We start from the raw sequence: 14,852 nt of genomic DNA, 5'->3' as shown, positions 1-14,852 counted from the left end.
CTTCCAAAGGTACCGAGTGGGTGGACTCTTCTGGAGTGCAATTCATCTCTGTGCAGAAGGTCTGTACATAGTTTATTTTCAGGGGGAACGTGAGTCATGAAGTGGTATGTTAATAGAATCTTCTCTGTTTATAGATATAGACTATTTATTTTCTAAGTCTTTTCAGTACCACCATGAAAATCTTCAAAGATCTTACTGCATAACTGCTCCTTCCATTCACATTACATTTACACACCACTTTGCTGAGCAATAGGCACAGAATTCCTTAAGGGGGAAAACCCTGCAGAAAGCCTCTAAAACATACTACCATTGCCTTCTTCATGTAAATTAAAGAGTAGGGTAACTGGAGCAAGCACAGCAACCTATGTGGTTTGCCAGCCGTTCAGACTGGAGCACGACGAACAACTAGGTTATTTCATAAACCCAGGAAACTAACCTCAAGTTCCACACAGAGAAATTGAGGGAGATCTCCTCACTAAATCAGGATTCATTTTTCAGTGAGAATTATCAAGGCACAAAGATGCTCCTGTTTGCTTTGATAACCCTCTTACGTTTGAAGGGCAAGCAGTAGTTTCATACCACATCAATAAGGATTTGCTTCTGCAGACACCTATTGCGGTGAACTCAGACCAAAAGAGAACATTGGTCCCTTTCCTTCTAAGGCTCATCAAACAATTGCAGGTCTAGTCGGACGACTATCTCTCCTGTTGGGACTTCATGCAGAAGGAGACACTTTGTAACTGGTCCCTTTGAACCCTGATCCTTCTTAATATCTGCCACACGGATCTCTGTTCTGCCCAAAAAGTCTGAAATGCAAAAAGACAGCATGCTCAGAAATGACACAACTGTTTTACGTTGCAATAAAATGCTAATTTGCAGAAGGAACTAAGCTTCCATGTACACACAACAAAAGGCGAAAACGAGTCTTCAATTCAACTATATTTTTGCAGTTGAAGAAGGCCAAAGGCTGCCAATCTGCATAGAAGAGGATTTTAGCTGGACCATATTAGACAGCAGCAGCATTAAAAATAAATGGTCCCATAAGCAGAAAAATCCACTATGTAATTCATGGCTGCCTTGCTTCAGTAGCTTATTTATTTCATGATACATTAGAACAAAGGCCAAAGGCTGCTGAACAGTTCAAACCAAGTGCGAAGCCCTCTGGAGATGACAGAGCCAAGGAGTGCATCACACTAGCAATGAGGTCAATGGGCCAGCTGGTGCTGGCCAGATGAATGACAGTCCTATCCAAGTACTTCCTGAGAGATTATGACTCCAAAATACACTCTTCAATGCTCCACATGTCTATCCCAGGTTATTAAATAGGAGCGAGTTACGGTTCATTTTTGTCACTGTTATTGCATATTACAGGAACGTGAAGACATTTCTCTTCCTCCTGCGTTAATTTACCCACTTGCAAACAGCATCCAGAGTTTTTTAAAGACTTGGCAGAATTGCAAACCACACTTTAGTTGTTGTCAAGTTGCACAGGAAAGGAAACCCCCCAAAAAACAGAGACAGCTTGATCCTTCTTGCACTGATAATAGCATGGCTCCACTGGGGAGCAAGGGTGAGCAGGCTCTCAATATGTAAAGGGGTTCAATACTGGGGTTGAAACTAGATGATCTTTAAATGTCCCTTCCAACCCAACCCATTTTCTGATTCTATGATTCACCTCAGCAGGCACAGCCCTCTTCAAAACAGGAGATCTGAAAACACCCTTGGAAGGGCGGCAGCCCTCTACATACCATCTGGGGAGAACTGGTCCCTCTCGAACACCGTAATGCAGAGCACGTCCTGCTCGAGGTCTTTGATAAAGAACTGGCAGTTGGAGTTCCACTTCGGGTTGAGGGTGTCCTGTATCGTCTTGGTAATGTGACACTGAGAGCCCATCGTCACCTCACAGTACGGGTTACTCTTTCCTGGGAAGATGGAAACAAACAGAAGAGAGTAATAGTGTTTTCAGGTGTGTGATCTTCCTCCTAAATGTCCTTTTACTCCTACAGTCGATGGATGGGGAAAAGCTTGTGGCCTCACTGCCATTGTAACGAACAGGGACAAAGTTCTGCAAGGTGCTGAGCACTTTCCACTCTTCATTTCAGGACTTTGTGGCTTACGATCTCTTATGATATGGCTTACGTGGTGGAAACTAAGTTGGTCTGAAACAAACGCTTAAGTGCAGGACAACTGCATGACTGCTACTGAACTGCACAAAATCACTTCCCTATCTTTTAAGTTCATTAAAATGGCTTCATTAAACAAAATCATGTTTTGGACAGAACCTCCTTCAAAGTTAGCCTGACAAATAGGAATGTCTTCTTCATAGAGCATACTATGAAAAACCCAAGGCACTTACCATGGGACCTGCAAGGTTTTAGTTCAATGCCTTCAACAATATTCACCATCAGCCTCCCAATGCCTGTTGCTCTTTGCGAACGAACTGTGGTGAAACAGAAGAAGAGAGAGAAAAGTCATTAACGTATTTTCCTGCCGATGGATTTTTCCACAAACTATGAGACCCCACATCCCATGCTGTACCTAAGTAGGCCTTCTCCCTCTTCTTCTTTTCGGTTTCTATGTAAAGTTCTGAAGCAGCTTTGATCTTCTGAACCCAGGCAGTCCTTCAGAAGGAAAGGAAAAAAAGTTGTGGAATATCATTTTTATTTTTCCTCCCTGGAACACAGTAGACAAAAGTAAAGCTGTCCCTCCTTCCCACTCACTTGCAGTCATCACAGGCTCTGTTACACTGAAGCTGTCTGCCTGGAAGAGATCTTACTGGAAATCATAGCACCTGTAGAATAATCTAACTGTCCCAAGTGAGCAGATCCCAGCACACAAAGAAAACTCAAAAGAATCACGAGCAGGAGGGACTTGGTGAGAAACCAAAAGGTATAGATAACAAGTTTGCCTTCACCAAGCCTTTTGCTTTATTGTCATAAACTGACTTCTTGTAGCCAGTAGATACAAGACAGCTATGTTGCAGAGGTGGCCCGTTTTCTTGATCCCTGAGGTTTCATACCAAAATCCTTCTGAGCCTCAGGACACATGAAGCATAACTCAGGGAGCACACAGATGATCAATGACCGTGGTTCCCTATGGGCCCTTCTGGGAAATCATTTCATACTTAAGAGACTGAGTGGAAAGACTGACAGACAAAAAGGGTAGAAGAAGGGGTCCCAAGGGATCTCAAAGGCCTAGAAGAATTGCTGTGACATACAAGGGAGCCTGAGACCTGAGTCGAGGCAAAATGAGAGAATCTAGAAGTTGCGCGTCCATTTCTGATCCCAAAATGAAGAGCTGCTGCTCTGCAGGGCATTGCAGCTACTTACTCTGGCCTGGATTTCGGTCTGAACTCACCTGAATTCTGCACAGAGAGCTGTTTAAGAAAACAAAACACTGAAGGACAATTGTGTCTTCCAGCTCAGCCCCAAATGGTAAACGGCAGCTTCAGAAGCGTACAAAGCCTTTGATCCACAAAGGTCTTTTAAGATTAAATGGGCAAATTAATCACTCATTGATGCTAATGTTTTATTTCTGTTGCTCTTAGTTAAAAGCAAGTAAATGATGAAAACCTGGAGGTATCTCACCTAAAATTCTGCATTTATTTAACAAGCAGTTCTGGCATAACAGAAAGTCAAAGGCTGTATCCCATATGAGTAAATGCATTTGACTGGAATGCCTGAATTCGGATAGCAGTTCCCATGCGTTCTCTCTGTAGTGAATGGAGAGATGTGGGCACCTTCAGAGGGTGTTCAGTATGTGAAGATCTGGCTCCTTCAACAGATGGTTCAGCGCAGTGTGCCTAAGCACCTCGCTGAAGTTCCTCGAGCTAGGTAGGATGAACGCAGTGCAGAGTTCAGGTGTTTCTGACTACTGCAGGGAGTGCTCTGACACAGAACAGATGACTACTGCTATAGTCTGATGTGTGCAACAGATCCTAAGTGGAAAAGGCTACGCCAATTTTCATCACCATCGTCTAACCACGATGTCTGTTCATTCTGTGGCACAGAGGGACAGACAGCATCCCAAAGGACAAGTGGGATCCACAAAAGTACGATCTTTTGCAGGAAAAACTGTGTATATAAATAATAATGAATAACACTGTTGGGCAGGCAGGGAGCAAAGATGTTTTATACATTTTTATGCATCAGAATTTTTACGGGCAACATGTTTGCAAGCTGGCAAAATACAATGTCTATTCTATGGGGGCGTTTTGCTGGACTTTCAGCTTTCACTTTTTAACATAAGTTATCTTTCAAGACCTTACATTTGTGTAGAGAAACCTTTCCAATGTAATCCCATCTCCTTAACAGAGACAAAAATCATGAGGTTGCTGTTCTTCTGACTGTTTCAGTCTGAACTGAACCAGATTAAAACTAATCGGGTTTAGCTTGGCAGGTTTTTGCGTGAAGTTCGAATTCTGACCTGTTCCTCAATCTCGTTCAACATACGGCCAGAAAAATGCTTGCACTGGCACAAACAAACAGATGTTAATAGAAGAAGGACTGCATCTTTTTGCCTCCTTATGCTGACTAACATGCTGTGAAATACGGCCAATATATTAGCCCTCCTAGCCATTTCACTGTTGGTCTTACTGGAATTCAGGAAAGAGCACTATTTCTCCCTCCTTTTCATATATTGAGTATCACCATATTCTCAAGCAAAAGGAATTCTCCAGTCTTGTAACATACACTGCTTGGAGACTGCTATGCGTGTGTACATTATATACACTTGCACCAGACTTTTAAAATTCAGTACTAAAAAAGGCCTGTGCAGGTACTTACCTTTCATTAATGCTTTCAGCCCGGAGTGTATAGACTCTATCAATGTGGGAGATATGGAAGATGGGCTCATCTCCAGAAGGGTCTGTGGGTAATTTTACTAGTACCTCATTTAGAAAAATGGGCTGTAAAACATTAGGCAAAGCTAGAGTTCTACCACACATTATCCAAACAGATGCATTCAACATAGAGCAATTTACAACAGATTTATCTTGTGCCTGCAGTATCTTTGCCCTTCTGCCTGCCTCCCATCTTTCTTCAGATATGTCATTTTTAAAAATTTCTAATTATCAAAGGTGTAGGTGCCTCCAGCGTCTGAGGAAGCCTCATGAAGCACAGCAATCTCCCCTTTCCCACCAAGAGCGGCAAACACTGATCCCCCCCATCACTCCCTGATACACGTGACCTCTGTTGAAGAGGTTGTTTTAGCAAAACTTCAAAAGCATCTTTTCTGATCTTGCTAAAGCAAACAACCAGCTTTCTCCCCATCAGCCCCTGGAATCCCCAGCGTATGCCAAAGCTTTCAAACCTCTTCTATATAAAGGCTACTGCCCACACACCCAGTATGGGAGCTGCTGCCTGCTATATGCACTGTTAGCATATAACCATCTTAGTCACCATTTAAGAGTGGTACTTACAGTTTTGTACATTTTGTATTGCAGATTAGACTTGGGGCTGAAGACCTTGTCTGTGCCAGAAGAGCCAAGAGGTTTTATGATCTGAGTCAGGAGGAGGAAATCGTTGAACAGAAAGCCATACAGTTCCTTGTTACTCTTGGCTTTATAGAGTTTCCCACTGTGCAGAAACTTGCGTGGTCCCAAGCAGTTTGTAACAGAATTAAATACGAGTTGCTGCGAAAAGTAGAACAAGAAGAACAACGCACTGTATAAAGTAAAACAATCGAGGTTCCCCTGAAAGAGATCAAATATAATTTTGAGTCCTGACATGGCTTTCAATTTGTATCACAGGGATGATGAGCAATGTCTCTGCCTTGCGCGTGATAAGCAGTGCACGTCATAGAAAGGCTACACGGAATTTAACGGTAAGGCAGCCCATCGGTTGCCCGGGGCATGGCCTGGGCAGTCAGAGAAGAGGCCAAAAGCATTTGTGCCTCCTATCAAGTTTCTCTGCCACGCACATGCATCTCTGTGAATGGAACTGAGCTGATGATGACTTGTCCTGGATTAGCAGTAGTTATGCAAATGGCCTCTCCAAACACTGCGCCTTCTTAACGAGGCCTGGATTTCTGAACTGTGTTTGAATTTCACCCATTAAAAGATACCAAAGGACTTCCACATAACCTGTCTGTGCCTACCCACGATACCTGGAGTTAGAGGTCAGCTGCTGACCAGCAGCTGGAACAAGAAGAATTTAAGACTCATCTGGAGGTTGTTAAAAGATGAGTAGAGGCTTGCCCTTTCCTACAGTGTCATTTTCAGTTTTATTTTCACTAGATAATGGTACAGTTCTTGCCATTCTAGTTGGCTGGGCAGCTAGATCTGGAGTGGCTCCTTCTACAGATTAGAAACACCTCAGCCAGAAGACTAGGGAAAAGTCAGACCAAGCCTTGCCACAGATTCAATGCTGCTACTGGCGTTACCGTGTCAGTGAGCAGCCAGTTGGTCTTTCAGGTAGTATTTTTGGTGTTCTAGGGCCAGACATCACATATGGAAGATAAAAGCAGCGACCTTCCTTCAAGCAGTAGTTATAAGACACCTGAATGTTTGACCCTTCTGAAATTGTCATACCTGTCTTTCCCTAAAAGAGTTAGATGTCATAAGATGAAATGCAATGTTTTCCAGTTTATAAATCAACTAGTGCTTATATAATTTTTTACCTTCTAGAACTGAAAACTCAATGCATATTTTGAAAATCAAGATGTGATCTGTCTGCCTCTATTACCTTCAGCAATAACAGGAAGGTCATCGAAATATCCTCCATTTTTTGGCAGGACATACCAACACTATTTTCATTATAGTTTCAGTAGAGAAACTTAGCATGTTACCTTAAAAAACAGTATGTAATGGGAGGCAGTGATTCTCTCTCTAAAGTCTTGAGAGAGACTTGATCAGTATTCTTGAGTTTTCAAAAAGTATACAAAGTTTTATCACAAAAAGTTATTTTCTGTGATGAGTTTTAAAGCACTTCAGGATGGTCAGGTATAGCTTCAGGATGAAATACAGCAGTACAATAACTGCTATTGTAGTTAATAAGAGCTATGAAACTGGAAAGTTGTGGTCAAAATGCAGCATTGAACCTGGCACTAGCCCAGAGGCAGGCAACAAAAGCAGCATTTATCATACAGAAGGCAATAACACGAGCAGCAAAAACGATTACGTGCAGGAGTGAAAGGGAGCCAAAGAAAGATGGAAACAAATGATTGAAGATTATACGACTTGATTAATTACACTGTTTGCCCCTTGATGCAGTGCCATATAAGTGAGCCATGGTTTCTTCCCGACCGGTGGAGAGGTGTGCCCACATCTGAGTTACTCTAGATAACACTTTGTTTACCTCCGACAGGCCTTCGCACTGAACGTGAGCCTGGATCCATTCCAGCCTATCTGAATTCTCCTTCTCCCGCACTCCTTCATTTACTTGAGAACATAATTCTTCTGCTTTCTCAAGAGCATGCTTCAAGTGACTGTGGTCAGGGTGGTTTTCAGGAGTGTTTTCTATTATCTACAGATAAATAAAACACATTAGCCTTTTCTGTTATCTGCAGTTGAAAGGTAATTCATATTGTCAGCCCTACACTTCTATTTCTTTATTTTCGTCAGAGCTAGCCAGCATGTTCCAAATTTCTTTTCATTCTTGACAAACATGGAAAACAGGCAACAAACTCACAGTCTGTATGGGAGCAGCTGAAATGAATGCCTGCCTGCAGAGCCTTTGCATCAGTACACTGCTCACTCTTCTGACATAAGTATGCAAATTCCAGCCATACATAGAAATATATCTGTGAATGTTTAAGGAATCTCTTAAATGCCAACATCCAATTTATAATTATTTCCTGTGCAAGCCTTGGGCCAAGTTCAATAGCATTATTCAGAATGGTGAGCATTAGGCAACAAATGAAAGTTAGGAAAGGGTTGTAAGTTATCCAGCAATGTAAGTTGCGCAGTAAGGTAACTTGCAACAATTTGGCATTCAGGCTTGCACACTGAATATCATTTAAAGATTACGGGGAGGGAATGACACTGTGGAAAACAGCAAAGATGAGCATAAGATTGACTCGTTACTCTTGTTATCTGAATTTTAAAGTTTTCATTCAGCATTTACTGTCTTCTGGTTCTTTGTGTGCAAGTTTCACCTCTGTTTCTAATGGAAATCCAGAGTCATTTCGCTGAAGTCAAATGTGTTACCACCTTTGCTCTAGTGTGATCAAATACAAAAGGATACCCCACGTTCTCTAGCACATCAGATATCTAACAGTGATAAAGCTTGACACAAATAGGGAAACCACCCTGTACTTAAGCTATAAGCAAAGCAGCATCAAAAACATCATCTTTGCAAAAGAACGTACGTTTTTAATTATTAGAGGGTATCTTGTTACCCGTTGCATAGGCTTTAGTAGAAAACTTGATAGTGGCATTCCTTTACAGCGAGGATCCATTGCTAACCTCTGAAACATTAGAGAGGTAAAATGGTGTTAGTCAGTTTCTTTAAAACCCTGCAAAATGAGCTCTTCCAAGAAAGGAAAAGGTAAGGCAAAAAATGAACAACATGCCTTAGCTAAATCTGTTCTTAGATCGCAAACAATTTCCTTGCAGTAGAATTTCTTGTATTTTACAACATACTCTTCACCTGCCTTGCCTGTACAAGAGAAGGGCCTCTTCTTAGTGTCCCAGAACTCTCTGTTTCTTACTGTCCCAGCATTTTACAGCAAAATCATTATTAAAAAAAGTATTTTGTGGCTCTATAATTGTTTGAAAAAAAACGTATTCCCTCAATGAAAACACGTACTCCTTCAGTGAGGCTGAAGATTCTTCACTCTAGGCCAACAAGATCACTTCTTGAGAATATGTTTTGCAAATTAGCAAAACGTTGAGCTAAATTTACAGCGTACAAGATTCATGGCGATTGTTTCTTTTCTTACTTTAACAAACTCCTTGAACTCGGGGACTTCGTCTGTCTTCTGCTGGATAAGCGCTGCCCCATTGAGCTGGCAGCTGCAGAACCGAATGTAAGGCTGCATGTGCGGCAGCTGAGCTGTCAGTATGTCACCAATCATTTTCACTGGCATCTTCTCTCCAGACATCTTCTTACGAACACGCAAAGCTCTAAACAGGAAAAGGTCATGTGGGTTTTATAAGTAGACCACTGAAGAACGATTCCTCATTTATGAAATAATTGGCTTGATTCTTACTTATTATGGAAATAAAGAGACCCCTGAATAATAAATAGGTCAGCCACTAGATTTATTGCATATTCTAAGAATACGATAATCAAGATTGTACCCTCAGCCAACAACATTCTTCCCTCTTGCAGTCACTGAACTGTTATTTGACATTAACTTAATATAATGCCAGATCAGATACAATATAAAAAGGAATGTCATTTCCTTTTCTATTAGTTTCGAAAGAGAGTAACAGATATGCTTGCGAACGAGGGATAAAAGCCTTACCACTATTTTAAGCTCAAAGCTACTTCTAGTTTTTAGCGTGGTTTCCTAAGGAAAGGAGGTTTATAGTCATTGAGCTGCCTGCATTTGTCCTGTCGCTGTCATAACTTTTCAATTTGTGGGCCATTTTCAAACACATTTTACAAAAAAGGAGATATCTCAAAGTTATAAAATCCCTAAAAAGTTCAACAAAAATTAGCGTCTCGGAAGGCAAAAAATGTACTTTGTTGGATGCAAATCCATGGGAAACCAGGCTTTGTTGGCACCGCTTCTCACAAAACAGCTCATTCAGGTGCTAAAAGCCTACAATAACTAAAGGAACACATCAGTAACCCAGAATAAGGGAGGCAGAGGTTGTTGTGCTTCGTTTTGCATTCACGGATAATAGAACTGGAATGGTATGGGCTGAAACTGAGAACTGGGCATGGGCTGTGACAGAGACAGAGGAAGTAAAAGTCTATGACAGGACTGTGGGTAGCCTTGGCAGGCACTACTCTTCAAGAGAGGTCGATCTTGCCTTCTGGAGCACAGGTTGTACCTGTGCAAGAGCAAAGTAAGTGCAAGTACTTACTCAGCAAAGAACTACTGGATTTTTCTCAACAAAAACAGTAAGCCATAGCAAACATTGTTAATATTTTGCTTTTTCCAACAAGGAAAAATGCATGGCCATTTTGGTTACTACTTGCATAAGTGGCAAATATTTTCATGCAGCTAAAAGGAAGAGTGGGGGGAGAGGCCCATGAATTTGTTATTGCTAGGTATGGGGAAAAAAAAACCAACTTACTTCAGTAGTTTTATATTGCACATAATCAGCTCCTTCCAATTAACAAAAATCATAGCAACTTCTTTTTCTGTTAGCAGCTCAGATTCCATTAGTGGTTTCTGGAATATCTATAGATTCAGAAAATGAAGCAATTTAGAAAGTATATGGTAAGTATAATCAAAGTGACTAAGATGGATGGTGCTTATTACCTTAGTCTGAAGGTGAGAAAATTTTACATCAGAGTAGCACTTAGCACTCAGGAGAACAGACTTCAAATATGCGCTGTGCCCTAGAGATCCAGAGTGTTCCCTGATAATACGTTTGTGAGCGGCATATGGCTTTAACAGAGAATACTCTAAATTTGTGTTGATGGCGTTAATTATGACCTGGATAATCTATTTGAAACTTGGGAATTTTAGTCAGAGTTCCTTTGCAAAATATCCTAGGATTACTTTGATAATACAATTGAAACTACATTTTACTTTAGACTCTCTTATGGAAGTTCTGATTTATCTCAAAGTGTCACAGGTTTGCATATCTTGATCTCTTTTTCAAAAAAGGGCTTTCCCTCTTTGTCAAAAGAATTGTCTAAGTCAGTTGCCTCTACTAATTTCCTTTTTTTTCCACTTAAGAGATTCAACTTGTAACACAGTAAGGGATAACTGAGTGCCACTGTGAATGTGGAAACTGTGCTTCAAGCTCTAGGAACTTATACACGAGAAATAAACATACAAAATTAGGAGCAAAAAAAGTTTACTGGAATGATACTTTAAACATCAGTGTTTTGGTGACGTAAAACAAGGGCTTAACATCAGTCGCACTCATACACACATGCATATGTATCTATATAGCTATATCTATATAGATATAGATAATGAAAATTTAATACAGATGGTCCCTAGGAAGTCAAACACGGCAGCGATAAAAAATGAGTTTGCACAGTGAAATTATTGATTTACTTTAAAAAGATGAGTGATTAAAACCTGCTCCTAAAGCTGCTGTGCCTTCTTACCTCTGTGACCAACTGCAGATCATTTACGTAGTTCTCTTCAGTGACAATGAGCTCGTGGATGTATCCCTGCCTTTTTCTTTCAGTAGGTGTCAACATATCCAGAAGATGCAAGTCTGCACACCCTGGAAAACACAAAGGGATCCTAGATTTTACTTGGAGTCATTTGCAAATTGATTCAGATTGACAGCAGTTCAAGTAATGCTTAATGAACAGTAACTACTGCCTGTTCAGTTCACTTAATCATTATTCACGTGTAATGGTACAATGCTAACAATGCTTCATCTCTTAGTGACTCAAAAAATTGTATTTAACAGCTTTTTTTAAAAAAAAAAATCATAAAAAAATCCAGGCTATTTCTAAGTGCTAACTTTTCTCTGGTGGCAAAGCTTAAAGGTGCCCCTCGCTGCTACCTGCCCATTTCCAGCCTCACTCTGAAGTTCACTGTCCCCTTTAGTTGTGTCATTCAACTGGAGCTACACTGTGAAACAAATCCCAAAATGGATCACTGTTAATAAAAAAGGGGCAAAGACTTCATCTGGTATGACTGCCAAAGAAAACAGAGATATCCTAAAAGGGAACAGAATTAGGAAAGAGTGCTACAGTGACCTTAATGCTTTGATGGTCACTTTGGAATTACAAGTAAGCCCTCAGCTTACTGACACTCTAAATTCGAGGTTAGCCTTTATCCTTCTAGTCAAAGTAGGCATCCTAATCAAGAAGGTACCATAGAGCTTACTTACTTTCTTCACACTTCAGTTAAAATTTGTTTCTAAATTTTTGAAGGACTGGATCGAGAACACATAAAGGTCAGCAGAGATCGCCCCACAGATTTCACCAATTTATAGGCCAAGACAAAGGGATTGATTATTGTTCTACTTTTTCTTCAGAAGCATGCAAAAAGTTTGTAACTAACTAAGAACTCATCTGCCATCAGTTTTGTTCGTTTATTTTTGCAAATCACCTCCCTTGTTTTTATCCTGTGTAGATGCTAGAATTTCTGTATAAATTCTAGAATCTCAAATTTTATTTTCTATTCTGAATTAGAATAGAACATTTAATTACAATTTTTCATGTAAGCCAGTATTTTTCAGCTGAGCTTAATTAACTGCTTCCAAGACTGGCAAACAAAATGTTTGTTTTCTTCCAGTTTCACTTATAACACTATTTTTATTACTTTTTTGCATAAAATAAAATGCATTTTAAAAAGGAAAGGTTGCTTTCAAACAAGTTTAAAACATTTTGTTTTAAAAGTGTACTATTTATGATTATTTCTACACAATCAAAACTCTTCAGTTCAAGTCTTTCTCAGAATACTCAGCGAAGTATGGGCAGATTCAGTATATTCCTCATAGAAACAGACTTTCCTTATGAAAAAAGTTCCGACTGAAAAATATTCAAGGAGACCCTCACTTTTGAAACGGTCAAGGCTTTTTTGACGTTGTTCACAAGCATCAACAATGACACTAACCTACTGAGATCTGACAGGGAGTTTTAGATCAGATGTCCTCAAATGCTCCTAATCACATCACATCACATCACGCTCCAGACAACTCCTTCAGTTCTTCGCATTATCAAACACTTAGATAGCATTTACTGCAGTTTTAGCTTCCTGAATGTAATTGAGGAGCTCATTCTGCACTATGCCACTAGCAAGGTCCACGTGTATCACTATTAGGTTTTTCATGGACTATCTCCAACTGCTGCTTCAACTAATCTGTGCTCCTGAAAAGGTAATGATATATTTGACTTAAAAATTTAAAAAAATAATAAAATTTATATAGAGACAAAGTAGTTTCCTCTATGATTAAGAAGTTGAGAACAGATCAGACTGGAATCATAAGCATATTGATAACACTCCTTTGAGATACAGTACATTGCAGTCCTTTAGAAGATGCAATTGCAACTTTGCTTGAAATAGTTTTTGAGAATTATCGATTTTATGCCAAAATAATCAAAGCACTAGGCACATTTCAAAAGCCAAAAGTTTAATTTGTTTAATAAATGGCTGCTTTCAGAGCATTTTCTTAGTTAGCAAGTAAATCAGAGGTCTATCAAACAGAACTTCTTTTCCCATACACTGTCAGCTTCATTAACAGTGAACAAAGTATTTAATTATTTTTCTTCAGAGACTGGGGAAGTTTGCTGTTCAAAGATACTGACGACCTTGGTTTGAAGTGTGGTTTCCAACCACCAGCCTTTTAGAGGAAGCATTTAACATTTTGAATCATAACATATTTTAGCAGCTAGCTTGACAGCCAGCCAACTGGGACGTAAATGGGCTACTCTGAACTTCAACAAATGGCCTACTTTTGAACTCTAAAATATTTGAGAAAGTAGCCTGCTTCGATCTGAGGAGAACATGCAGGACACACTTCTCTGATACGGGAATTTCTTCATGAGGTGCACAAGTACTAAGATTTTTCTTGTCTTTGTATTAAAAACACCAAAGAACTGTGTTCCTTTCCAAGGGGAAATGTCAGGCCATTGGGTTCTAGCTAGTTTTTCACAGACACCAAAGTACTGTGCAAAGTACTTTCATGAACACCCAAATTCCGCTTGCAGCTGTAATAATATCATTCATGAATTCAGTTCACTAAAAGAGACTCCTGCTAGGGGCCAGAAAGTGCCCTTGATGTCAGAAGTTTCCAACGACAGATGGGAAAGCTCTGCCGTGGGTAAAGTACGGGACCCTACCTCAGCGTAGAATTGGTTAACGTTTCTAACTAAATGCACACTGATAGTCCCTCATGCATACAGCCATTCAGGTACTTAAAATCAGGCAGTGGCATTTCTCTTTACAGTTACTGATTGCCCCGTTCTTTCATATTTTCTCTCCTGCTCTGAGGAAGTAGAGCGTTGGATCCCATCTGGAAGGTGCTGAATTTGAATCCTGAGCTACAAACAGTCTAGTAAACTGAGAAAAGAATGGGGAAATTACAACAGCTAACTTGGTATGTTCACACTACCATGAATGAATACGCGAATTTCTGTCCTTCAATTGAATAACCAGTATGGCCCCAAGCAGAGGCATTCGCACACACTCTCCAGACCGGTTACTCTGCCTGGACTTACAGAACCAACACAGAAATGCTGTAACTAGAAATCTGTGCTTTGACCTCGTATCACCATAGGACTTGTAGGACTAAGAGATTCTAGAAATGTAAAAGAATAATTTCAAGCATCATTTTAAGAAGTAAACTTGGTGTTCCTTTTCCTTACAAAGTCAGTCCTGAAAATATGGGTATTACAAGCTAACAACTAAGCTTGAAAGCAATGCACGAGAGATGCTGCTTTTTCAGAAGGAAGGTTTTGCTGTGGAACTCACTGATCTACTTATGTGGGCACAACTTCTGATTTCTTCCAATTCAGGGAGACTTTCTGAACAACATAACTTCCAGATTTCACTGTAAACCTCATGCTGGCCTAGACCATAATGACAAGATCACAGTAGACAGGAATTGTATTATAGGGAACCAGAAGCAGTAAAAAATTATGTCACTGTTTTCCTCCAAAACCTTAAGCGGGAAGAAATAGCACTCCTGGCACCATGATACTATTCCTTCACGCCAATTACAGTATTTCACCGTTCAGTCTTCTTATCAACTAGCTTCAGATGAAACCACCAATTTCCTGTAACTATCTTGTGGGATGGACCCTCCATTGAGAGGGTCA

At 40.2% G+C, this 14,852-nt stretch overlaps 1 protein-coding gene across 5 annotated transcripts in view; it reads right to left on the bottom strand.

The window, feature by feature from the left end:
* Positions 1-657: 657 nt before the first annotated feature.
* The window catches only part of ITSN1 (intersectin 1), a 107,367-nt gene continuing 93,172 nt past the window's right edge, over positions 658-14,852 (bottom strand). For 2 of the 5 annotated variants that reach the window (XM_086631878.1, XM_086631869.1), the window contains 11 exons: positions 11,181-11,302; positions 10,190-10,296; positions 8,881-9,064; positions 8,308-8,406; positions 7,296-7,463; positions 5,420-5,692; positions 4,785-4,906; positions 2,539-2,621; positions 2,357-2,440; positions 1,749-1,922; positions 658-806 (listed from right to left, as the gene is read on the bottom strand). In XM_086631878.1, the coding sequence (XP_086488004.1) occupies positions 658-806; positions 1,749-1,922; positions 2,357-2,440; positions 2,539-2,621; positions 4,785-4,906; positions 5,420-5,692; positions 7,296-7,463; positions 8,308-8,406; positions 8,881-9,064; positions 10,190-10,296; positions 11,181-11,302 (1,565 nt within the window). The remainder of the gene's footprint in view (positions 807-1,748; positions 1,923-2,356; positions 2,441-2,538; positions 2,622-4,784; positions 4,907-5,419; positions 5,693-7,295; positions 7,464-8,307; positions 8,407-8,880; positions 9,065-10,189; positions 10,297-11,180; positions 11,303-14,852) is intronic. The other 3 variants (XM_086631895.1, XM_086631886.1, XM_086631904.1) reach the window with 2 other exon arrangements.

The sequence above is a fragment of the Tauraco erythrolophus genome, chromosome 1 (assembly GCF_009769465.1).
Source record: "Tauraco erythrolophus isolate bTauEry1 chromosome 1, bTauEry1.pri, whole genome shotgun sequence".
NCBI lineage: Eukaryota > Metazoa > Chordata > Aves > Musophagiformes > Musophagidae > Tauraco > Tauraco erythrolophus.
Note: the sequence above shows the minus strand (reverse complement) of the source record. Positions and strands in the feature narration are given on the sequence as shown.